Source organism: Chiroxiphia lanceolata, chromosome 7 (genome assembly GCF_009829145.1).
Source record: "Chiroxiphia lanceolata isolate bChiLan1 chromosome 7, bChiLan1.pri, whole genome shotgun sequence".
In the NCBI taxonomy this organism is placed as follows: Eukaryota; Metazoa; Chordata; class Aves; order Passeriformes; family Pipridae; genus Chiroxiphia; species Chiroxiphia lanceolata.
The window spans coordinates 20874597-20901250 of NC_045643.1; the positions used below are offsets into that span (position 1 = coordinate 20874597).

The 26654-nt window shown below is 35.1% G+C and overlaps 1 protein-coding gene across 1 annotated transcript in view; it reads right to left on the bottom strand.

Moving 5' to 3' along the window:
- The window catches only part of LOC116789620 (sodium channel protein type 2 subunit alpha-like), a 59336-nt gene that overhangs the window by 4558 nt on the left and 28124 nt on the right, over positions 1–26654 (bottom strand). Inside the window, 13 exon segments of the mRNA XM_032693641.1 lie at positions 31–301; positions 469–573; positions 1211–1348; positions 2386–2439; positions 2964–3245; positions 7435–7557; positions 9622–9795; positions 11883–12037; positions 12403–12523; positions 22951–23430; positions 25038–25202; positions 25204–25281; positions 25283–25388. Coding sequence (XP_032549532.1) covers positions 31–301; positions 469–573; positions 1211–1348; positions 2386–2439; positions 2964–3245; positions 7435–7557; positions 9622–9795; positions 11883–12037; positions 12403–12523; positions 22951–23430; positions 25038–25202; positions 25204–25281; positions 25283–25388 — 2252 coding nt within the window.

A 26654-nucleotide genomic window follows, 5' to 3' on the forward strand; every position in this document is an offset into this window, starting at 1 on the left:
AGACATTTCATAAAAATTAATTGCTCTTACCTACTATGGAGAGAATGACAACCACAAAATCAAAAATATTCCAACCTATAGTAAAGTAGTAATGGCGAAGTGAAATCAATTTCAGGACAAATTCTCCGGTGAAAAGTACGATAAACACCAGGTTAATCCAATATAAAATGTTTTCCATGTCTTCACTCTGATCATCTGTTTCTACCATCATTGTGACCATGTTAAGGCAGATAAGTATCATGATGCTGATATCAAATGCTTGTTTTGTTACAAAATCAAAGACCATGCCTTGGAATTTGTTCTGTTGGGGGTGGGGGAAAAGAGAAAAAAAAAAGTATTTGAGATAAATAAGGCTTTTCTTATATCACTTCTTGTTTTAGCTTACAACTTATTTCAGCCTAAGGCATAATTGAAAAAATCCAATTTTCATACAGATGTAAAAATAACAGAAAATATTTTTATTCTTACTGCTGGTCGAGGTATAGGCTTTTGTGGTTTCTTTGAACCCAATTTTTTCATTGCATTGTAGTATTTCTTCTGTTCCTCTGTCATAAAAATGTCTTGACCTCCAAAGTAAACCAAAGAGACAAAAACTGGTTACAATCATGTATCTTTATCGATTACTTAAAAATAATAGTAATAATCACTCTTGTTCACATTTTCATCTGTGGGAAAATTTAGGGCAGATATAAAAATCCTCTTCTATTATTTTTATAAATTAAGTATTAAGCTACACAAAGGGTTAATTCTGCAGCTGAAACACTAATACCTTTTGATGCAGTGTTGACAAAACAAAAAGACTAAAGAGCACAAATGAAGATAATACAAAGTTTGTTATTAAAGTTCAGAAATTTACACTGCTGAGCTCTGTGATATGAAGGTAATATAGCAAAGAGTTTTTATAGCTAATTTTGCTATTTCAATGGATAGACTTTTTATGAGTCTACTGTAGACTCCAGCCCCAAATCCACATCTTTACAAAAATGACAATGAGTATTTCACTAATCATGGACAGACATATATTGTCAATTGTCCATCAAGCCCTCATCAAGTCAAGCTGTAAGCTTTAATAATTCAATGTATTTAGTATGCAGAGCTCATATTAATTTATACTAGAAGAAAAAAAATACTTAATGAATAAAATTTTCATGACTGGACCAAAACCAAGCATTTGTTTGATTTCTTTGCAGAATAATGATGAAGTACTTATCTTCTTTTTCTGCTGGTTGAAATTGTCTATGATGACACCAATAAAAAGGTTCAAGGTAAAAAATGATCCAAAGATGATAAAGATGACAAAGTAAAGATACATGTACAGGTTATCTTCATACTTAGGCTGATCCAAAACCTGCAAAAACAGGCATAGAAACTAAACCTTAGTTTAACAGTGAGCACAAAATATATGCTGGATAAAATTAGGGCTCTATCACTCTGATCTTTGCTTCTCACAGTCAAGTTCTGACATATCCATTCCACTGACTTTCAATCTATTAAGTTACATTCTTGAAAAAGAACTTTGCTATCAAACTTGATATTTCATTTTAAAAAATGTAACTGGCCTGTATGAGTGTAGAATAAATACTGAAGACACGATTAGTTTAAACTACTAAAGTTCCATCTATCTGAGTCTACAGATGAGGAGAAACACCAGCATTTAAATCTGCAGAATTTTGTGTAAATCTTGTGGGAGCCCCTGATGTGGGCAGGCAGAGCTTTCACTGCTATGGGAATTAGGAAACTGCACCAGATTATGGAAAAGAGGCATCCAAGCCGTGTTTAGACTAAGCATATATTCTTGGTACAGCTATGCACACTGGTACAGCTACAACAGGCCTGCTGTGAGTGTAGCTGGAGCTTTACCAGTATAGTTTATTCAGTTCTCTACTTAGAACTACAGAAAAACTTGCACCAAGGGAGCAAGGAGGAGGCAAAAGGGTAAAAAAATGCACAGGCCAAATTAAAAATAGGCACTGTGCCCTAAAGAAAGGAGTGGCTTGCAGAGCACAGTGAAAGTCTGAGCTTTAAAAAAAGATCAGTATTACAAAAGAACTTATCTCTGTATCAGTGCCTGTTTCCAAATATAAATAATTCCTCGATGCACAATAAGAGGACGAAAAGGCGTTTCAGGCAACAGTTAAGTCTGGTGTGGGATTGAGGAATTTTGGTCCAACCATACCATCGAGAACGTGGAATCCTTTAGGACTGCTCCTCTGCTTTCCCTATCTCTTGTATTTTTCCTATGGTTTCCATTTTCTCTGACTACAAAATTATAATAGCTCCTTCTTCTCTCATTTTTACTGTTATTTCTGAAAGATGTTAAAATTACATTCTCAAATCTCGGAGCTCATACAGTCAAAACAAATGGAGTCAAGGGACTATACTTACATTACGAGAATCCACAGCTGCATACATGATATCCATCCATCCTTTAAATGTAGCCTATAAAAAGAACACTGGTGTTTACATCACACTTTTCCTGGAAAATGGCTTGTCAGAAATGTTGTTTAAGACCTGACGACTAAGTAGCTCTCATCGTACAAACCTGCACAGTGCAACATTAATAGCTGACTCTTGCTTTCTATTGCATGTTTTATTCATGCACAAGAATTGCAAGCGAATTCTAGTATCTCACTATAGAGGACATAGCACCTATTAAGAACTTTTATCCCTTATAAGTAATATCTGATGTAAAAGTTATTTTTTGTGCAAGTTATTTTTTTCAATACAGCCCAGGTGTATTAGGCTTAAATTACGTATTTTTTTCTCATAGTCAGCACAGCCCCTGGGTCTTGAATGATTTCTGTAGAGTCATGGATTTATCCCACACTTCATAATTCAAACCAAGAAGTGACAGACAAAATTTCTAAATTAAAAAAAAAAACAATAAGAAATAACTTTTTATTGTTACAAGTCAGCAACAGAGATATAGAAAGAGAAATAGAAATTAAGGAGTGGTGACTTACCACTTGAAGCAGAGAAAGATAACCAAGGCCTACGTTATCAAAGTTAACCTTGACATTCTTCCACCGGGCAGTTTCATTGTTTTGTATGAGCTCCTCACATTGACTGTAGTTGTTGATTTGGCTGATGTCAAATCTCTCATCAGTTGTAGTGTTAACGCAGTAGTAAAATTTTCCAGCAAATAGGTTTACTCCCATGATACTGAAGATCAGCCAGAATATAAGGCAAACAAGAAGCACATTCATAATAGATGGAATCGCTCCCAACAGGGCATTCACAACAACCTAGAGGACAAATGAAACCGAAGAGAGACATTGTAAGAACACAGGCATCAGTACCTTACAAATGCATCATCAGCCTTTCTTAAATGTAACTCTGTTATAGTTCCAATATCTGTGTTACACTGTTTTAATTGTTGAGAGTCACAAGTCAGAAAAGCAGTACAGAGAAAAGATAAAATGTCAACATAATTAGAAGTTAAAAATACAAACAGTAGCAAATGGTAACTTTAAAGACTGGGAAAAAATAAGAACAAACAGATAAAACAAACTAAAAAAATAATCAGAAAAAAAAGCATCTATTAGTTCTTTTTAGAATATTTACTTAATGTATGTCTGCAAAATCATGCCCATAATAATTATAATCACTGATTGAATCAAACAAACCAAATTTTTTATATTACATGTATACTGGGTAAACAGTTCAAATCTATTACTGAGCAAATTTTTAACTGAAATTAATTTTAAGTCTTTTTAAAAATAAAATTCAGGGATGTGTGCATGTTCATTTGGATGGTTACATACAAAATGAGAAAAGAAGCAGTGTTCAAATCAGGAAACCTGCTGAGTGTCTGAACACACCAAAGCTGTTAGGGTTCAGGCAAGTGGCAGATAAAACTTGAAGAAGAGACTTGATTTAATTCCCAAATGAATTTTGGGAAAAATCAGGCTTCAGGAAAGAAAAATGTGAAAATGAGTTCATGTATGATGATAAGCAATGATAAAAACCATGCCAGATTGAAAATAAAACAGTAAGAAAAATAAAATTAGGGAGAAAGTAGGTCCATTATGAATGAAAATTATTAATTTAATGATGGAATTGATGAACCACTAAATTAGCTAATTCTTATTTTAAATCTTTCTGTAAATAACTCTAAGAATATAAAATTTAGTAACTGTGGAGCACTGCTGCCAACTTTGCCAAAACAATTGAATCAGATCCTTAGACCCTAATGAAGATTTTTTTTTAAATGCAGAACAGTAGTTATTATGTTGACGGAATAGCTTATAATTAATTAGTTTCTATGATGTAGGCACTAGGGCAGATCCTCTAGCATACTAAGCTAATTGTTTCTGTTTGAAATACAAATATGTAGTTTAAGCCTGTAAAGTATTTTGGTATTACAATTATATCTACAATTAATAGCATCCATAGAATCAATTAACTATAAAATTAGTCATCCAGGTAAATTGCCTTTCATTCATTCGCCATTTTACAGAACAGAAAATAAAACCTTTGAATGTTAGAGTAGGTGGTGAACACCACTGTCACGTGTCCTCTAAAGTTGCATTGGGCTGAAGGAAAGGAGCAATACCTGCTTTACTTTCAGGGCTCCATTCCTGCCAAAACACTACCTCTTTTGGGTGATACATACGTTGGACTATATTTGAGATCCTATAGGACTTCAATGAAGTAGTTTTTATGTTACATTTAGAAGCTGGACCAAATAAGGTTCCTTTCAATGTAAATTACTCCATGACTCTATAAAAGCATAGAATGCTGCATTAAGTCCAAACCTGCCATCCTTTAGTTTGTTTTTCTGCTTGCTCCCCACCCCCCGCCATATTTTAAATCAAATTTTAATAATTGGTTATTTCTAGTGGGGAAATTTAAAAAAAATTAGAATAGTTTCTTAATCATACTAAAAATCTCCTTGGCAATACCTATTATAAATCAGTAAGCAAAAACAGTATAGCATTTTATCACTGAGCAACTGGGTAGAGACGATTCCCTGACTAACGGATAAATCTCTTCTGACTATTTTAACAGTGCTTTCTTGTGCTCACAGGCTCGTACCAGCACTGTCAACATCATGACTGTGGAAGGCCATAAGGAGTTGTTTGACCTAAGCAAATGAATATTCTAAAAACAATACTGAATTAGTTTAAATTGGAAATATTTCCCAAATGTATTAGTCATTACTTTTACATAAATTTTATTTCAAGTTATCTCAATTCTTCTACCTAAAAAATATAAGTAGATTTCTTAAATGAAGTGATATCATCCATCAGGAACCATTATTGAGATATAAAGGGATAGTTAATGAAGTAAAAATATTTGTCCTCAAGCTTCCAGTCTCAGTACACCTGAGAATTCTGTTCCTGTTTCTGCTACATCTGCAGGTCCAGTCATGTTCTTCATTTTTTAATTGCTGGATTCCTACAGCTGACCTACTTTCTCTGGTTTTAGTCTGAGTCCTGAATCTATAGAGGACCAGCTTGTAATATGAATCATTTGAAGACACTCAAAACACACAGTTGTGCATCACTGGAAATGACTATGTTATAAACAGACATCTTGAATTTCCGTGTCTCAGACCTTAAAATGTTCTCATACTAATTCCTTCATCACCTTCAGGTACTGTATCTTTCAAGACACTAAACCTAGAATTAATTACTTTAAATAAGGCAAAATTCATTATATCCATAGGAAAATTTCAATGGTTAATTGCTTAACTAATAAAAATATAGATCATATTTCTAGTTTGACACTATCTAATTTTTTTTATATCTTTTTCTAAAGTCATAAATCTCCTCCATATTTGAGTATTTTACAAAGATACAGCTGGCAGATCAGGATCCAATCAGTAGGTAAAGTTTACACCAACACAGAATTCATGGGACTGACAATTACCAATAAACCTTCATGACAAAGTGATTGTTTTTTCCTTGCCACAATAAATTGCCACGTTATATGCAATTTACTGTGCATATAAAATTTGTAATATTTTTGGTTTGGTTTTTTTCCTAATCATTGTCATAAAGAAAACCCCCAGCTAATGCAGTTTTTAGTGACACACTACTGAGGTTTTAGACAGACCTTACACCTGATATAAACATCCCACATTTTCAAATTTGCTTTAGTAAAGCTCTAGAAATGTGTTGGAGACAAGGAAATGGTATTTCCTATTTGAATTTATAATGTTTCACCAAAGCCTGTCTTCTTTTTGATTGAAGCCTCTTCTCTTACTTTCCACACACATAGAGCATCACATTTTCTCACCAATTTGTAGCTGAGTTACAAATTTGCTAATCAGCTTACAACCTGGGGTGCCAAAGATCAGTGATCACAGCAGAGAGCTCACAAAAGGATCACTTTTAATGACAGCAATAGGGTTCCAGTTCAGGTGCATCTGCTGTTTAGATCTGTAGCAGTATGTCCAGGAGAGACAGATGGACCCCGAAGGTGTACGTCAGACATCTTCCTGTGGCGGGTACTACAAAGAGCTACGTGTATCTACCATCTCCAGTTGTACACTACTACTCCTAAGAGAAATATTTCTAGAGCTTTCAAGTCACAGCAGAATGCATAAGATCTGTCCATTTCAGTGCACTGAAGAAGTGATCCAAACTAATGAATTTGACTTTACGCAGGAACAGACTGAGCATACCCCACTGGGCAGCTGAGGGGCTCAGCTGTATAACTGCCACGCTGCTAATGAACAGCTGGGGACAGGTTATTCTCGAATATACCCAACTCTGACAGCAGAAGTCTGATATGTTTCCAGGCTGCTTAGTGCTCTATAGATTATAATCAACATTTTAGAATCAATATGGAAAGCAGTACGCAACCAGAAATAAAACCAGCTCAATCTCTGATATGTTAGAAAAGTTTTCTTAAATAGAATGCAATAGTTCTAATATGAAAGAGAGAAGGTATATTGCCAATTTACTTATTAACATGCAAATTCATTACAAAACTTTTAGTTGTAACAGACATTCCCAACTAAGATACACAGAACTGTAGGTTAAAAGATGTTTGATAGACTCTCTATGATACTCTACACTTGTAAGAAATACACATGTGCATATATACATGGGCGCATGTGCACACACTTTTGAGAGGAAGTATTGATTTTTTTAAAACTGTTCTGACTATAGTAGGATGTATTTGTATGGGATAAATTCAGTTTTGTAGTAATATTGCATAGATCCATGCAGTTCATAAATCCTTGGGCCATCCATGAAAATATGAAATAGGGTGAAAGGCCAAGGAGCCTAAATAAGTGTAAAATGTGTGCAATAACACATGAATTCATATAAGCAGATGAAGCCTTTTGCTTATATGTTAGTGATAAATGTGAAATATACAGGATGATAGTGTAGCACTTCTGCATGGATTTGCCGCTGAGTATTCTGCATGCATTGTTTCCATGTATGCATGCAGCATTTCAATTCTTTCATGTTGTCTTACCCTCATCCCTTCAAATCGTGACAAGGCTCTTAGAGGTCTCAAAGCTCTTAGTGTCCTAAGGGATTTAATCGCACCAAGTTCTGAGTAGCCCAAGGCATTAGCTGTTAAGCTAACCAAAGAGACCTACACAAAAACAGAAAGGCAATATTGCTCATTCATCTTGTATATCCTTTCGAGACATATGGTGGGAATGATGTGTGCCCTGAACTTCTCAAGAAGATTCAAGGCTGGACTTCTTTCTCCAGGAATCCCTCTATAATGCAGAAAGATCTTTCAAGTCAGACAAAGTAGAATAAAAGTATATTCTAGGTACCTGTTGATGAAACCATGTTGGCAGAACGGTACAAAAAATGCCTTCTACATTCACATAAACCAGTCAACATTTGGTGGTATTTAAAGAAAACTGAAGTCACATGCAAAAAGAAAACTCTCAAAAGCTGGGTGAATTGGAATGGCCAATTTAGGTCAGGACTTCCCATGATATCTTCAGAACTTGATGAGAATGTAAAAGCTCTCAAAAACCACATCCAGACCCGGCCTTTGGTCAAATGTAATTTTCTAGTGTCCAGAAAATCTCATTCAATAGCCATAGCTACCAATGCTGTTCACATTTAACCAGACTAATCAAGACTGAGAACCAACTGTTTGTTAGACAATGGTAGAAGCTTCATTGTTAGGCATATCCACACTTCATTACATTCCCTGTGATTCCTTTAACCACTTCATCAATTCTGGCTTTCATAACGCTGGTCTGGTCTGCAGGCAGATGAGTAAATAAACTAGAATAGCTGTAAAATAAATAATACAATTATCTTTCATCAATAATCCCTGGAAATGTATTTATAATAGCCATTGGGAAGGAGTGGCCCTAATAAAGAAAAAATAAACCAAATCACCCCCTATTTCCCTTCATTTAATGCCCTTTCCTTCCATCCTTCCTATTCTCTCAATTCTTCCATCTCCAAATTGATCTTTTCACTTTTTTTATCTCAATCCCTGACTACAGATTAAAAGGAATGCTTGAGATATTAATTTTTTCATGAAAAAAATTGCAACAGGCTAAGGTTGCCATGAAAAACTAGTGAAGTTATTTATAAATTTCACAGAAGTAACTAAGTCCCTGATTATCAAATTAGAATAAAACATTTGTTGATAAATACAAGCTCTACTGGTCATGGCAATTTACACATCTGATGACTGAGCCAACACGCTGCTTTATACAAAGGTACAGGCTCATTCACAGAATACTAAATGTGCATATAGTCATGTTTTATCATAGGATTTGCAATGCTGGTATAGATTTAAAAGTTATAATGTTTTCCAAGCTCTGTATAGTAAAGACTCCATATCATTGTAGTTTTAGGGAGATACAAAGCAATTCCTATAGAATTCTGCTGCTTTTTGAAATGAGCGAATAAGTGAATCAAGACACCTTCTTAGCCTGCTTTCCATGGGAATTACATCCGTGGAACAGAGAGATGCCTATTATTACAGTCAGGCTATTGGGGATGGAAGGGAAATGAATATCTGCTATATGGTAGAAGACCTGTAATCTTCCATTTGTGCTACCCAGCACCATGCATACATTGTTGAGCATGTAGACTTGAAATCACAATGCACTTATCAGTAGGTCTCTTTCAGACAATGTGTATCTGCTCCTTGGTAGTGCAGCCTTTTGAAAATCATTTGAGAACCCATTTTAAGGGGGCTCATCTATGGTTCTATGAAGCATCTCTTTGAGGTCACCCACAATAGGGTGAAAAGTGCAAGAGTACTGAATAGTACAATGGAACTGAGAATTCCTAGCAGTATTTTCCTTTCATATTGCACAGAGTAAGCGATAGGACACTTACAGTAATTGATTAGAATATTAGAAACCCTTAAAGAAATTGCTTCCATATACAGCAAAACCTTAAGAGGATCCTTTCCATACCATCAAAAAATAAGATAGTAAAAATCATTATTTCAGTAAAGCATTACTACTTCATAAAGTAGAGAATTTCAATACAACATCTCTAGAGTAACAAGTATATCTGAATAGTTTTTCCTTTCTGAAAAGAATTATAAACCATATCACATCAACAGTTAAAATAGAGTTTTCATTTAATAGAACAGAAATCTTATCCTGAAAACATAACATTCTGATTTTTAGAGCCTGTAGTACAGGACATGAAAAAGAATACATACATCAACAATCAGGAAGTCCAGCCAGCACCAGGCATTAGTGAAATAGGTTTGAAAGCCATAAGCCACCCATTTTAAAAGCATTTCCAAAATGAAGATGTACGTGAAAACTTTGTCAGCATATTCCAGCATAGTCTTGATAGTTTTACGTTGTTCTATGTAGATATCTTCAAATGCCTGTGAAAAAGATTTTTGAAGATATAATATTAAATATCTTCACAATTTGCAGTGTGGTATATAATGGCCAAGAAAGAATTTGAATTGAAAAAATATATGTGATGATAAGGCATACATCCTTCCCTCAAGTGTAACTTTGGCTTTCGCTTCACACTTTTCATAAAGCTCAGTCCAAACACAATATTCAGCTTTCAGCTAAGCTGAACAGTGACACGCAAAACTTACTGTAGTACCACTCTCCAACCTAATTTTAATTTGTTTCCATGGATACTGTACTGGGCTTGCATGGCCAGGTTTTGGTAGCAGGGTACAGGGGTGGTTTCTATGAGAAGCTGGCAGAAGCTTCCACCATGTCTGGCAGAGCCAATGCCAGCTGCCTCCAGGATGGACCCACCACTGGCCAAGGCCGAGCCAAGCACGAATTATAGTAATGCCTCTGGGATGACATATTTAAGAAGGGGAAAAAAAGTTATTGCACTGAGCTAATTGTGGCCAGGGAAGAGTGGAGTGAGAACATGTGAGCGGAACAGCCCTGGAGACACCAAGGCCAGTGTAGAAGGAGGGGCAGGAGGTGTTTCAGGCACCAGAGCTGAGGTTCCCCTACAGCCCATGGTGCAGACCATGGTGAAGAATCTGTGCCCCTGCAGCCCATGGAGGTCAATGGGATGTAGAGATCCACCTGCAGCCAATGGAGGAGATCCCACGCCAAGGCAGGTCAATGCCCGAAAGAGGACTGTGAACTAGTGGGAAACCCATGTTGGAGCAGGCTCCTGGCCCAGACCTTCAGAGCCATGGAGAAAGGAGCCCAAGCTGGAGCAGGTTTCCTGGTAGGACTTGTGGCCCTGTGGGGGACTCACACTGGAGCAGCCTGTGCCTAAAGTACTTTACCCCCTGGAAGAGCGACCGATGTTGGAGCAGTTCGTAGAGAACTGTTGCCCATGGGATGGACTCACGTTGGAGAAGTTCGTGGAGGACTCTCTCCCTTGGGAGGGATCCCACACTGGAGCAGGGAAAAGACTCCTCTCCCTGAGCAGCAGCAGGAACAACCTGTGATAAACTGACTGTAACTCCCATTCCCCATCTCCCTGAACTGCTGGGAGAGAGAAGGTGGAGCTTGGGAAGGAGGGGGGGGGAAAGATGTCTAAGATTTATTTTAGTTCTCATTATCCTACTCTGATTTGGTAAGTAATAAATTCAATTAATACCCCCAATTCGAGTCTGTTTTGCCCATGACAGTAATTGGTGAGTGATCTCTCCCAGTCCTTATCTCAACTCATGAGAGTTGTTATATTTTCTCTCCCCTCTCTGCTTGCAGAGGGGAGTGATTAGAGCAGCTTTGGTGGGTGCCTGGCATCCAGGCAGGGTCAATGCATTACAGAGAGCAATGGCTTACTAACATAAGGATTTCCTTTGTGGTAGCTACAACTTTATATCAAAATTCTATGAAGGATTTAAAAATGACTCTGTGATACAGTATTTTTGATGAATAATTGAAACCAAACTCTGCACGCTAACCCACAAAACAATCCTAAATAGAGAGAACTCTCTTCTCAAAAGAAAATGTCTGCAATGACCGTGAATCACTGGGCATTGAACCAAGTATAGCAAGAATATTACATTTTGCTCCTGCTATGGGGAACTAATTACTTCAGTACTTACTCAGTGCACTTAATTTAACACCAATCTGTAAAATACCTGACAGAATCATGTTGGCACCCTACTTCTCAGTCTGACAATTCAAGTTGCTCTTGAGAAGTTCCTAGGTCAGCTGTGTTTTTATTTAAATGTGTATATTAAAAAAAAAAGCTATTATCATCAATATGAAGGTATGTGAACACCAGTCTGATAAAACTATTTATTTCCATTAAATCTAAATTTTGAACTTGCCAAATGATTTGTTTCATAGCCTGTGAGCAAACTCTTATGTAGTCTAAAATATATGCCAAATACTTGCTGATACATGTTTACATTATAACATTTATGAAACGGATATCAAATTCTGATTTGTTCCCTGCAGCTATATGATTAACAGAAATTCTAAATGCTTGCTGCTTAAAATAGTCACAATAGTTTCACACTTAATTTACCAGAGCACCGCTGCTGAGAAGAATCATGAAGACTATGAAGGTCTCAAACCAGTTGTGTTCAACAATCTTATAGCAGGTTTTCCTAAGATTCCACCAGATTTTCCCTTTTCCATCTTCTACACTGACTTGACAGCATTTGAATCTCCGTACACATCCTAAATGTGATGATAAATTTTGAGACGTCAGAATAAGGTAAGTATTTATTAGGAATTACAGTGAACAGTAGTCATTTATTTCAGTGCTACTGCAATAGATGCTTGTAAATAAGTATCTCCTATTTAAGCATTTTTGTTTCAATATTTGAAGTTAAAGCTTTGTGCCTTTTATTATACCTTCCAAGGAGAAAGAGAGCACACACGAGAACAGTAATCTACAGCAGTAACTCTGAAGGATTTACTAATGCAAATAGAAATTACAACTATAATCACAAAGCTTCTTTCTGATTTTGAATAAAAATAAAATTCAGTGTAAAGCAATACCATTAGGTCGAAGTATCTTGCATATATTTCGCTTTTCCTACCTTCTGTAAAACAAGCCTCTGGCTCCAGAACTTCTTCGGGTTCTGCTTCTGGTTGTTCACCCTCTGGAGGTAGTCCAATATCAACTGTGCTGCCTTCTGATGAACTGGATGCATTTAATTTCTGTGAATGAAACCCCACATAATTATTTTTTTTCAATTTCAGTTATTTTGAATAGAAATTAATGTTTGAAATGCATATCAAAATATTTTGCATGTATTCAATGGTCTGACATTAAAATAACTTCTTATCTACAATCTATAATGACAAATTGCTCTACTACAGGTGAGGTCACAAGATCAGAAACTACACCATGTGCATTTCCCTATTGAAAATATTTTGATATTTTCATACAAGGAATTGCTGAAATTATTAGACTACTATTCTGAGCCACACATAAGAATTTAGAAGGGAAATTTCAGTAAGTTAGGACTGGGTGCCTTCCACACTTTGTACTGTTTAATTATTCCAATCATGTGGCTGCATTTTAGATGACACCAGATAGCATGTGTTAATACAAATAAATTTCCAACGTCATGACCAAACCAACAGCAAGCTCCACAGATGTATTTTCATGTCTCAAGTAAATGTTATTCTATCAAGTCAGAAAAAATCTAAATCTAAAAAGTTTCAACATAAACTTTTTATTATCATTGACATGAAAACACATGTTATAAGTTGTATAGGATAATTTAATTCTCTCTGTTTCCAAAAGAGCAGCACATTACTTTGAGAGCAGTAGCTGATATTTGCATTCTCACTTGCCAATGCATTTTCTGAATTTATTGTGCATTTTTAAACTACTTATTACTTTGGTACAGTACACATAGATGTCCAATCACCATAAAAGGTCAAAAAAAAATCTTTGGAAGACTAAGGTGAAAACAAATGCTTTTAAAACAATACCATCATAAAATAATACTGCACCAATAAATCATACTGATAATATAATTCAAACTTTAAAAGTTATTCTTTTACACCATCACATTATGTTGGCAACAGACAAATATGAGTACTATAATAAGTAGTTTGATCATAGCATTCTATGACTCTTCTAATGTTATCACTATGTGGAGTATAACATCAGTAAAATGGCCGCATTGATAAGTAGCTAATCTTATAAAGGGAATGATGTAAGCAGATTTAGAATAGAGACTACTGAGAATTAATACTAAACAGAGATGGTCCATGGTAACATTAAAGATACGTATTTTTGCTGACACTTAAATCTGAAGTTAGAGGCATTATTCCTTTAAAACATCTTTGAGAAAGCTTCAGGTTCTTGTAAAGGAAATGTAAACAATATTAATCTGTGGATACAGAAAGTAACTTAAGATTTCAATGGAATTTTACATTGCAGCAAACATTCAGTATGCTCTTCAAACAAAAAGAAGATTCATTCCTTCCCCCCCCCCCGATTCTACTGAATCACATTGACAATATATTGTGTTGTGATTTTGACATAGGCTTAACTCTGATTTTTGTGTACTGTGGTGCACTATAGAGCACAATTTAGAGGAAGATCAAACAAATGGAAAAATGTATTGTAGGATGTATTATGCACTTAATTTCAGTGATATCTGCACACTCATTTTCTCTAAACTTTTTTAAAAATCCCAGTTTACATATTAATGTCTCATGTTTGCGCACAAATTTTAGCATCCACGAGGTCAGGTCCAGTGTACAGAGATATGGATGCACACTTTTCTGCAGATTATTATTTATAAATTTCCCACTGTAATATGTTCAAATTATAGATAATGCATGGCAGTTTGGTCGTTGTGGAATACTGCCTCTAAAATTGAGAAACTGGAAAGTATGGAATAAAAACTGTAAACTGTAGTCCTCAAGTAAGGACTACAGCATTTAAACATCAATGGAAGTCAATCATCAGTTTGAAGAAAGGCCAGAAATACCATAAATGCAAGGTACATTCCAAAGAAATGTATATATGGTGTTAAAAATTACCATTTATCAATACAATACAGTAAATTATTTTTAAACTGAGAAGTGACTATCTGGTTTTACTATGAAGTGTTTTCTTAAAATGTTGCTTGCATCATTCCAATCTGGACAGCATTTCTAGCAGAATGCTGTAGTAGTAGCAGAGCAAACAAAAATTATGAACTGGCTAAACGATAAGTTTGAAAAACCTACTGTCCATTCTTTTACAAGAAAATGAAAAGTTCAGTAACTCAGATATTATGAAATTAGTTTAATAAGCATACACGATAATGAATTCCTATTACTGAAATTGTGTAAGACTAACAGTTAACATGGAAGAATTGAGATATCCACTATAAGGAGAGATCAAAAAGATGAGACAGAAAAGGCAGAAAATTATCAGTAGAACTGTCAATTACCAGGAACATCAAAAAGACATCTTAATTTATGTGGGGCACTACATATGGTGAGTTGTATCTTACACATCTCTTTTCACTAAAAATCTGGTATGCTTCCTTTACGGAGCTGTAACAATAATCACAGGAGTTAAGCTGAACAGAAAAATTCTAAATTGAATCGACAGCAGCTGATACTTGAAATGCAACAATTAAATGCCTTATCCCACTGAGAATTCAGTTACTCTTCTCTTGATTAATAGAGCATTTCCTCAGCATGCTGCTCTATTATACCTGAATTTAGCCCCAACCTGAGCAGTATGTAAAGAGGGATATTAAAAAAATCATTCAATAAATTCAATCTGTAATAATTCAGTATCATTTGGGGAAGAAAAAAATAGACATTTTCAAGAGATATAATTACTTCTTTCATTTTGCTATGTTATGTTTAACGTTGAACTTATTGTATGTCATGCTACACAATATTTATAAAATTCAGTACTCATTACAAACAGCCAGGAAGGTTTTATGATACAAAATCTTAGGATTTTATCAAATCAGTTAAATTCAGTATGCTAGGAAAACTTCTCAGTAGCAATCACATATTTCCACAGCAAACTTGTGCTCTGGCATAACAACTGACGCAGGGCCGTTGTACTGATTTCTATGTATTCAACACAACATCACCTGGAAATGGACCATGTTATTGCTGATTATGCTTTGTCCATATGCTTTAATACATAGGCAGACTATTTCTACCACTTATTGTGACTTGTCGATGTTCACACATGGAATCCAGCTGGATAACCAGACTACCCCTAATTGCAGACCCTGATATATTAGGTATTTGACATATCCCGGTTCTTTACCTTAATATATCTGAAAGTTACCTTTGTACCTGGTAAACTGTTCTCTGCTCACCTGCATTATAAAAACTGGATTTAGGCAATGACTATATACTTAACACGTATACAGCCTTTAAAAAAAATGAACCTGTAGAAAAACAAGATAATCATCAAACTCAACTGCTAGCTTTGATCTAACAGTAAATCCCTTTTAAGTTTTTTGTTATACCACAGTTCCAGATTTCAAAAGTACTCAGTCATGCAGATTATAAGAGATTTATCAGGATCAAGCATTAGACACTCTTTGAGAGTTATGATCATTGATTTTTTTCTGAATAGTATGTTAAGGAAATTATTCTCAGAGAAATCTGTTTTTCAAAACCTTAGAATGTAGATACTCCATCTCCTTTAAACAGAAGACAGTAAGGGGACAAAAGTACTTACATGTTTCTAAAGCAGCAGAATACTGATTATCACAGAGATTTATATATCTTTTATATCACATGTACCAACAGCCTTGCCAGTCGTGCTTTATCAGCAATACAGTACAGTATGAGATACAGGTTTTAGTTTAGCTTTCAAGATAGGAAAGCAGCTTGCCTATCAGAGCAGCATCACAAAAAGCAGCAGCCAAGATTAGGTCAGGAAGTTTTTTACAATATTACTTTCTGAACCTTAACATCTCACAGATTCATACAATTCTGCTTCACTTACAGCCAGGACACTTTTAACTGCTAACATTTCTTTCTTTCTTTGTTTCAAAGATGTTTATCTGAGAGTAGCTGAACAGTTCTTAGCTTAACATTTTTAACAAAGCCTGAAATTTCATGATTGGCCAGGATGTCACTAATAGCTGTTGAAATCATAATTTAAGAGACTGAAGGAGCAAAGAGCAGAACAGACACAAGCAGGAAGATGGCACCAAGAGAAACCACCATTTTGGTCTTGCTTTCAATTTCCTTTTCTCCCAAATACCTGTGAAAATGTTAAATAATGGAAATTACATTGCTTTTATTTTCTCATTGCTGTGTGGATGCCAGTATGAACATGAGATGTTCTGTGATACAAATGGCAATATTATATCCAACTATCCAGTCTTTTTCAGTACAGATATATCACCTATAAAAACAGTGAAGTGCTAAATAGCACTGTGATTCCCCTGGTATAATTAAGTGGCATCTGGATGTCACTCTTTCTAGTTCTTATACAATCAGGCATACTAAGTCTATCAGTACAAAATACCAGAACACTGTTAATCAAGGTTAAACCATTTTGTGATGATTGTTGGCTGTGAATACTGCAACCCAGGATCCCTAAATTATAGCCCACTCTGTAGTGTGTTGATATTCAAAATTCTTTCTATCTACTTATTTATGAGCATTTCATAAATGAAAATATTTGCAAAAAAGTTGTATGAATGCAAAAGCATCATAAGTAGCAGTGGAAATATGCTCCAGTGGGAAAAAGCTCTCCCACTGGAAGCTACTTAAAAAGGCTCTTTAATTCACACAAGAAATAGTGAGAGGATATTTCTGGAACAGAGTAAGGGACTTCTGTTTGCAAAGACTAAACAAGCAAACTCCCATTAACTCTAACATTAACGACTTAACATAATCCACTATGAATCACAATATGCCAATACAATGTGACCAATTCACAAACAATACAAAGCCTAAATTCTTCAAGCATCAAAAGACTTTGAATAATGAGTATTTTTAAATCAAAATACATCAGATAAATTATTCTGTAAAAAAAAAAAAGAGAAAAAGCTCTGCAATAAGTATATTTTAATTCCACTGATTTACCAAACTGGAAGCAACGTCATACGGCTGTGGTGTTGTAAATATTATGGCAATGTTTAATAGGTGAGATGTAAATCACACTGAAGCTGGGGACTTTTTGGTCCCAACTCAGTAGCTTATTTACTAGACTGCTGAACTTTATTTTTTACTAATTAGAAAGTTCAAGTTTCTCAGGCCAGACAATTTTAGATGTTCCGGGAGGTAATTAATTTGTGAGCAAAAATTAAAGAGCTATAGTAAGACTAATTTGGGCCAGATCTTACTATTAGTTTTCTCTTTGCACCTCTACACCTGTAAGTGTGGGCGTAAGTAAGAGCAGAACTGATCTCTGAATGTTTGACCAGCCAAATACCAGTTTTGCATGAATCCTTTTAACCAAATTATGGTCACATGCTTTGACTGCAGAAATTAAGTTAATTTCATGCTTATGGTGCTTCAAGTACTGCATATTAATCTCCAAAATAACTAAATGCTTATACAAGTACTAAAGAAAAGCATTTCTAAAAAAAAAAGTGAAAAATAAAAACATGACTATCATGAGTTTGCAAGTTACCTCCATTACAAGCTAAAATACAAAAGTATGAATGTTTTCCAAAACAGCTCGCAGCTTTTCATTATCAACGTGACTTCCAGATGGACTTATATAAGCTTCTGATGAGAAACATAGCATATGTGTTACATATTCTGTCTTCCTTCAGAACAAAAGAAAACCCTTCAAAAACAGAAACCTGAAAACTATATGATAAAGATTGGGAAAGGTACATAGCATGCACTGTAAAATACTTTTAAAATATCATGGACAGTATAGCATCTGTACCACAGAAATGTTGGGGCTGCCGATCTTGCCTGACCATGCTGTGATGCGAGTCCCGTGACTCAGCAGAGAGCAGCTGTGCATGTTGGTACTTATTGCAATGGATGGGGCAGGATCATAGCTGAGGAGCATGCAGGCCAGTCCATACCCGCTAAAAAAGTGATTAATATACATAAAGATGTATAACTTGCTTAGGTAACCTGTGTAAAATTGGTGACACGATGCTCTGCCTCGCTAAAAGGCACCAGAGCTGCTCGCTTGACTGATCCAGCTTGGTTCTACTCCTGTGAGAAGTAAGAATGGTAGGAAAGGAAGTTCAGGACACAGCACCTCTGGTGTTTTGCGCTGAATATTGCTTAAAGTAAAATATAGATTATTAATGTGTCTGCAACAGCATTAGGAGATTCCATTTTTTCAAACCATTTAAAAATATCTTATAATTGGTATAACTTAGCATAATTACTGGCCTAGAAGTTATATTTAGTATACATTATTACCAGCTATTATTATTTTTATTACTATTATTTTAACTAATTATTACACAGTCATACAGGTACTACAAAATTTTCCATATATACCATCTCTGTAGTACTTAAGCATCTAAAATGGCAAAATTATCTTTATGCTTTCTATGCTGGATAGCAGTAATGCAGCTGAGATCCATAGACCTTTACGTATAGGACAACAGACTCAGCACAGTGGTCCCACATTTACTAATAGCTCTACTTCCATGGTAAAGTTTTATTTAGTATTTGTTCTCTAATTCCCTTATTACACTGCATTCACTCACTGCCATTCTTATGGACACAGTGTTCTTATAACTAATTTAATCTTAGGTTTCAGGCAATTTTCTATAAAATTCCACGTTAATTCACACCTACTATGCATGTACTACATTGTATGTATTGTTTCTAGAACGGTGTAATCTAGTTAACATTTCCATTAAAATACTGGAATCTATGTGTGTTACAATAAAGAATGCACGCAACATTAATATACTTAATTAAAACTTGTTAATAAATCACAACTACTTTGTTGAAATTCAGTTTACTGCCCTATACCAGGGTGAATATGTGTATTCTGTGTCTACATAAAAGCCAGGAGAAGCATACACGTACGCTCTGTGTCAGCCTCTGGCTGTCTTGTGCAGTCTCTGGCAGATGAACTCAGAAACAGCAGTATCATATAAGTGGAAAAACATGAGAGGGCAGAAATGTAAGGCACATTATAGCATGGAAAAAAGAAGAAGCCTTAAACAAAAAGCCATTTGTAGCCACTTTTTTTTTTTAATTTAAAAAACGCTTTCTTTTGCTATGGATCATTTTCACAAGAGTGTTGGTCCAATGACTAATAAGTCATCACTCTATATCAAAAAACATCATGGATAAGAGTATCTAGTGAAGAGTAGGAACTAGGATTAATATTTTAAAAATGTGCTTTTGTGACTCAAATCTACCTGAAATCTGGGCATTTCAATAAGAAATATGATCACAATCTTTGCTTACTGCTCTGTCGCTATTTAAAGTTCCTGAAATTTGTAAACCTTTCTCTTCAATTTTTCACCTACAGCTTCTGCAAGAGTAAGAAATTTTGGTCCTGAATATGCTCAGACAAGTTTCAGCTTGACCAGTCAAAACTGCTTGGCACTAGCTCGTTTCTGACTTAATACGCATTTCTTTGTCTGATCAGTTTGCAGTTCCTGAAGAACAACAGGATTAAGTGCCTCCAAGAATGCAGTGAGGATACTGTTTTCTTCTAAAGATGGTATGTGGAGTAGGAAGCCTTCCTTTTATGGGGGAAGCTTAATGATAGGAACTCTGTCAAATGTGGGGATAAACCTCTTTAAAATTTTCCCTATAGGAATTCAATACTTTTTGTCACCCTGTAGAATTACCCAATTAGGGTCCTTCCATTGGAAGAAAGGGATGATTTGGCTATTGAAAACAGTCAGCAGTCATCCCATCCTGTTACACAAAGAAGTAATAGGTGCACCATTGTCACTCTGGTCATACTCAGCCCTGCTAACCAGCAGCACAGAGGTTTGTATGAGGTGTATCCTCCATCTCTTCTACTGACATAATGTTCTTGTGCAGCAAAGAGTTAAAGAGCTACGGCAAAAAGAAGCAAATGGGAGAACATTGGTGATCAGGGAATTCATCTGATTTTGGTCCCTATTTCAAGATATTTTAGCCACTGACTACTCACTGTTTAAAAAAGTATTAATAGATTTTGTAGCAGGAAAACATTTCATTCTTAAAACAGATGCCTTAATCATTAGGCAAGTTCCTTCTTGCTATTACTGTTCAGTGAATCACAATTTATTTTCTGCACGACTGTAGTTTCAGCAAAAGAAATGGAGAATACTCCACTAGTACAGAACAGTCCTGTGAATACATTTTTAAAAACAGACTTCAGCAATTTATTAATCTAATAATCACTAATGAAAATATTTAAAATTACTTTTCAGTCATTTTAATGACATATAGTATTTAAATTGGTAGAATCCAATTACACTGCCAAATAAATTTTTGCAGAGAAGTTGCCAATTGAAAACTATCAATTTATAATCTATATCAAACTATAATCTATAATCTATAATCTTCAGTTAATACATACATAACTTAATAACTTTTAAAAGTGAACAGGCACAGGAAAAGTTTATGACAATTAAAACATGGTTTACTACTACCACGAATAGTGGTAATATCATAATCAGTAACATCATCAGAATTAATCTGAGTGGGAGCACAAAATAAGCAGCAAAGGGAGAAGAGTTTTCTTGGGTGCATGCTTCTAAATGTACTGGAATTTCACAGTCAACATCTCACACTGTGTTTGTGTCAGATTTTCTTCTAATGTCATTCATAGAGTAATATAATCTGAAATATCATTTATAATATATCTGCAGAATAACAGTATCTTCTTCACACTTTCCAATTTAGGTATTTAAAATGCTTTATAAAAAGTGTTAGGTTTAGGTTGACAGCACCCTGGAAACCAATAAAAATACTATACTAACCTTAAAGACAAATACAGCTCGATAGATAGGTATTTCTTATGCCAGCAAGACAGCAATAAATACTTTGTGATGAAGAAATCCAAAGTATTATGTTTCCTAGTACTGAACTTGAACTGAAAACACTTTATTCCCAAACTTGCAGGACATCCTCTGGCTATCACTAGTTGCTAAGCAGGGAAAAAGCTGGACTTGAAAAGACAAACAAACCCAGAAGGACCAGGTCTACACTAAGAAAGTACATGATTCACAAAAACACAGAAAAATTATCTGTGCCATTACTGTCACATGCATTTGTTATAGATGATTTCACTGATGGGTGGAATTTCACCAGATCAGCAATAGAATTTCCTGCTCCTTTGACAGCAATAAGTTTTGAAACAGTTAGCAATGGGACAATAGAACAGTGGAAGGACAGAGCAATGCTCTAGATCTATGTGGCTTAAAGGTGCCTGAGAAGATTCTTTTTCTTATCTTATGTACAAAGATAGAATAGAATCAACCAAAATTCTACATTCAATGAAACTTCCTCCAAATTACATAGAAAAATTAGAGGTTAAACTACAATAAACTCTGACTTTTTCTACACCCAAGTCATGGTTTTGAAGAGTAAGATAAATATTAATATAATCAATCAGAAAAAAAATATTTTTAAAAGAACAATAAAGATATTTGAGATTAAAAAAAAATATGACTAAATGTGTAATACAGTTTGTACAAAAACGGATCTCAGGGTGAAAATTACTGAATCTTACCCATATTTATACCCTGAGGTTCAAGCATGAGAAAATCACTTATGAAAACCTTTATGTTAGCTGTTAACTACCCCACAGCATGCAATACTGCTTAAAAATACCCATACTGATGCCAAATGATCTAGCATTGGTACTAAGCATAGCATAAACTTACTCCATTGAGATAGTGTCCTCCATCACTTTCAGTTGTGCAGGACAGACCACTGGGTTAAACACGACAATAATGCTTTGGCATCCACTGTAACTCTTTAAGTGTTAGCTTGGATTTATTCACTTGGCATCACATTGTGCCAGAAAGAGATACATTTTATTACAGTCAGAGTAGGTAGATTCAGTAGATGCAAATATCTTAAAGCTTTGAAAATAACAATAGGTAGTCATGTGAAAGGATCTTATACTGAGGTATAAAGCTTTTTTTACCAAAAGCCATTACTTCACTTCTTCGGTGGTTCTGTTACTATCAGAAGGATTACTAGTGATTTATATGAAATTGTTTAGATGCTGGTCCAGTATTCAAATGTACCTATCTATGATGTATGTAGATGTATTCCAACAATATCAGTAAGGTTAAAAACATCAGAATGAACTGCTGAGTTGACAGGAGGCACTCCAGAAAGCAGATAAAGGAATAAATAAACTGCACTGATGAAATAAGCATGGAGAAACTCACACCAGCCACACATACTTTATATGACTTCTGGTATTCAGGGCTAGTAATTGATTCCTTTGCTTGTTAAAGATTTAACTAAATAAACATTTTCTAAAATATTGTCTTACGCATCTTGATTATTACTGTAAATGCAATATTGTACCACCATCTCACTCAAAACTTGCAACCTTACATCAATTCATTTTAAATAACATTACAAGTTTGTATATGCTGTTATAAAGGAATTAAAGAGAGATTTCAATTCAACACTAGTAACCTTTGGAAAAAAAGAAAAGCATCATAGTCTTTTAAATCTAGAAATAGTCTTACCTCTTTGCTTTCTTCCAGGTCCGACTCACTGCTGAACTCCTCTGTATTTAAATTTTCAAAATCTGATTCCCCGACAGCAATTGGCACTGTCACAGTGAGACTTGGGTTGTTTATGAATGACATGTAATCACTTTCATCAACAACATATTTTTCCACGCTGCTGCCTATGCCACTGGTAGTTCCATTCCCTTCTTTAAGATAGGCAAGGTTTTTACCTATATCTACTATTGTATGGTTGGAAATACAGCTGTCTTTTTTATTGTTTAGGTCTTCGAGAGGTTTGATTTCATCTAAAACTTTCTGTTTTCTAACAAAGGCTTTTTGGATGAATTCACGCACTTTTCTCTTCACATAATCTATGCCTTTCTGAATCCTTGCCACAGCAATCTGGAGATTGTTCATTTCGTTATCATCATCTGTAGCAGCAAGGTTGTCTGAACTAAATGAGCTCAGCAGCAAGGCCAAAAAGAGGTTGAGTACCTAAAGACAGTAAGGTAAATATATTGGATCTCTTATTTTAAGTCATAAAAGCAATTCCATTATGAGTTGTGCAGTATGACATAAATTTTATTTCACAGATAGTACTTTATTTCAACCCACTGTCCTGCTATTCTTTTCAGTCCATAATCCTTGTTCCCCACATTTTATTATCTGGCCAAAAACATTTTAAGCTGGTTTAACTTCACTAAGTGAAAATCAGAGCTGTTCCTTGACTTTCTCCTTCACACTGGTAGTGTAGATCTGCTCCTCAAGAAGAAGAATGACACAAGGAGGCAAGATACAACATAATACAGTAATTTATGCAAGCTACATCCACCATAGTGTTCATGGGCCAGGACAATGCAGGGAGACACGAGTCTTTTACTGTTCAACAGACCATAGTTTCAGTGTCTCTAATTCAGAATACAGTAAACCTATATTTGGCAAGAATGTATGAGTCTATTTTGGTCTTGAGCAAGAAAACTTGCTATGTGATAAAGGGTCCACAGGTGAGATACACCTCAATCTTCAGGAAACTATTTCAGAATTATTTGCATGACATTTTACAAACTACAAGAGAAATCTGGAGTGCATGCAATTATTGCAGACCATGCAAAACCGATTAAAAATAAGTTAAATTATATTTGTCAGTTCTTCTTGTTCAAACTGAAGAATATTTTAGAAGGTATATCACAGGAGTCTCACAATAGTCTGGTAAGAGTGATATTTATGCCTGTGGATAAGGATATTATACAATTTTGATTACAGCAAAAGAGAAGGGGATGCTAGCACTCAACAAGTAAGAACTACAATTAAGTATAACCACGGTAAATCAGGTAAAATAATTGAAATTAATGTGACATTAATTCTGAAGTACTAGCGGTACAGGAAATTATTGTTTAGAAAAATGAAAGAGTGTATATATACAGAAGGTGTGAAAACTTGCAAGGTGGAAGCACTATAGAAAAGGGCATAAAGGCTGCATCAGGAAAGCAATGCTGGTACAGAAATTTCATGTCATTTGGGGATGTACTACAAGGAATGTTGGGTGTAAGAAATGGAAATATAATTATTCCACATTATTAGTACTTAGGTCTCTATTCAAAATGTTGTTCAGGAGGAATTCAGAGGTCAGTAGCAAAAAGGATAAATAGTTTACAAATCATCATCTATGAGAAAAAATTGAAGAGCTAGGCTTGGTATGTTTCAGAAAGAAAAGACTGAAAGTGGAAACTAAGCTTTTAATATTATAAATGTTGTCATGAAGACTAACAGTTTCCACTATTGTGACCAGTTAGTTTAATTGGCTGTAAAAGGTAATTTCAGTTAGATTTTTTTTAAAAGGCATGTAAAAGGCATTTTTAACTCTAAGCATAATTCAGCACTGATCTTGCTAAAAAGGTTATAAACTTACTGAGATTTAAAAGAAAATTCAGACAAATATTTTTCATAAATGATCAAGGTGTATTTGAATCTGGTTTAGAGAAAAGGCAAATGAACTACATGATCTCCTGAAGCCCTCCTCCAGTCTTCTTCTCTGATTTTTAAATAATAAAAAATAGGAAGTACGTTCTAAGAGTTCTAAAAAATCCCCACTGATTACATACCACAAGGTTTCCAATCACCATGACCATCATGAAGACTGTAAGGCACATGGTTTGGCCAGCAACCTCCATGCAGTCCCACATCGTTTCTATCCATTCCCCACACAGCACTCGGAATACAATCAGGAAAGAGTGGAAAAAGTCATGCATGTGCCAGCGTTGAAGTTCACCAGTCACTGGAGATCTTGCCGACACATTCCTTGTAGCTTTTCCCAAAGAGCTGCATCCCACCCACAGCAAAAATGAAACACAATGATAGCGAGCACCAGGGTCAAATTGCCCAGAGCCCCCACTGAATTGCCCATAATCTTAATCAGCATATTTAGGAGTTGGCAAGATTTTGCCAATTTGAAACTCGAAGCTGCAAACACAGAAGAATGGTATACAGTTATTCATGCTGCTAATTGTAATGAACTTACTGCTATACATTTCATATTTCAGTTACCCTGTGTCTAAAGCATGTCTTATGTAACCTTTAGAAATTTTAGTTACAAAATTTCTGTTTCCAATTCTTTGTACAAGACAACACATTAGGTCTTAAGTCCTGATTTAAATGATAACAAATCAAAATACTGTATTCTACGCTTATTTCAATTACATTGCAATTATCACAGTTATCACTCCAATTCAGACTTTGCCTCTTTTGGTGATCTTAGATATTTACAAAAAAGTTGTACTTGTCAGACAAGGTGGACAAAACAGTCTTTCTCCTTTAGTTAACTCTAAGAGAATATTACTAAAATAAATGAGCACATATGAAATGTGATCAGTGGAATAGGATCATAAATTTATAGACACTTCCAGATCACTTTCATATTAAGTGGCAGTGAGATAGAAGAAATGCTTTTCCTAGAAACAAGCTGGAGTTGTTAATGTCAGACATACAAGTTACTCACAAATATCTTTAACAATATCTTTTCTGTCATTTAAAATAAATGTACTGTGTCTTACAAAATTTGTCCTACAACATAGAGGAGAAAAAAAAGGAAAGTATTATATTAAAGTACAACTTAAACCAGACAAAAATGAAATTACGGGAAAGTTACAGCAAGTGTTCAGACAAGAGGAGATACTACAATGAATTTAAACTAAATATTATGTCACGAGACTGAGATACAAATCAAATACATACCATGCAAATTTTAAAACCAGAATTCTACTACTGCAAGAGAAGTCAATCCAGACAGATATCAGACTTTTGGCAAAGTGGAGTATAATGTTACACAAGAACAAGAAAATATATGTATTTAAACCCCCTCCTTTTTTAAGGGGATTTATTTAACTTTTATTGAAAGTTAAATATTTTTTTTGCTTTATTTAAGGCAAAAGTTCAGCTTGATGTCTAGGAACTCTAGCTTCATGTCTCTTACTGTGTAGGTCTTTTCAGAAGAGGATTTGGCATCTACTTGCATGCTAACCTAGTCTGCAGGCAAGACCAGGTTTTTAAAGCTCCTGTTAATGAAAGAGAATATCTAATAATAGACAGAAACATTGCAGTGACTTCTGAACAGAAAAGCTGTTAGATAGCAGATGACCTTGCAGAGGATGGCAAGAAGGCTGGCAGTGATGAAATGACCCCTTTACAAAGAAAATCTTAACACTACTCTCTTTTTAAAACTA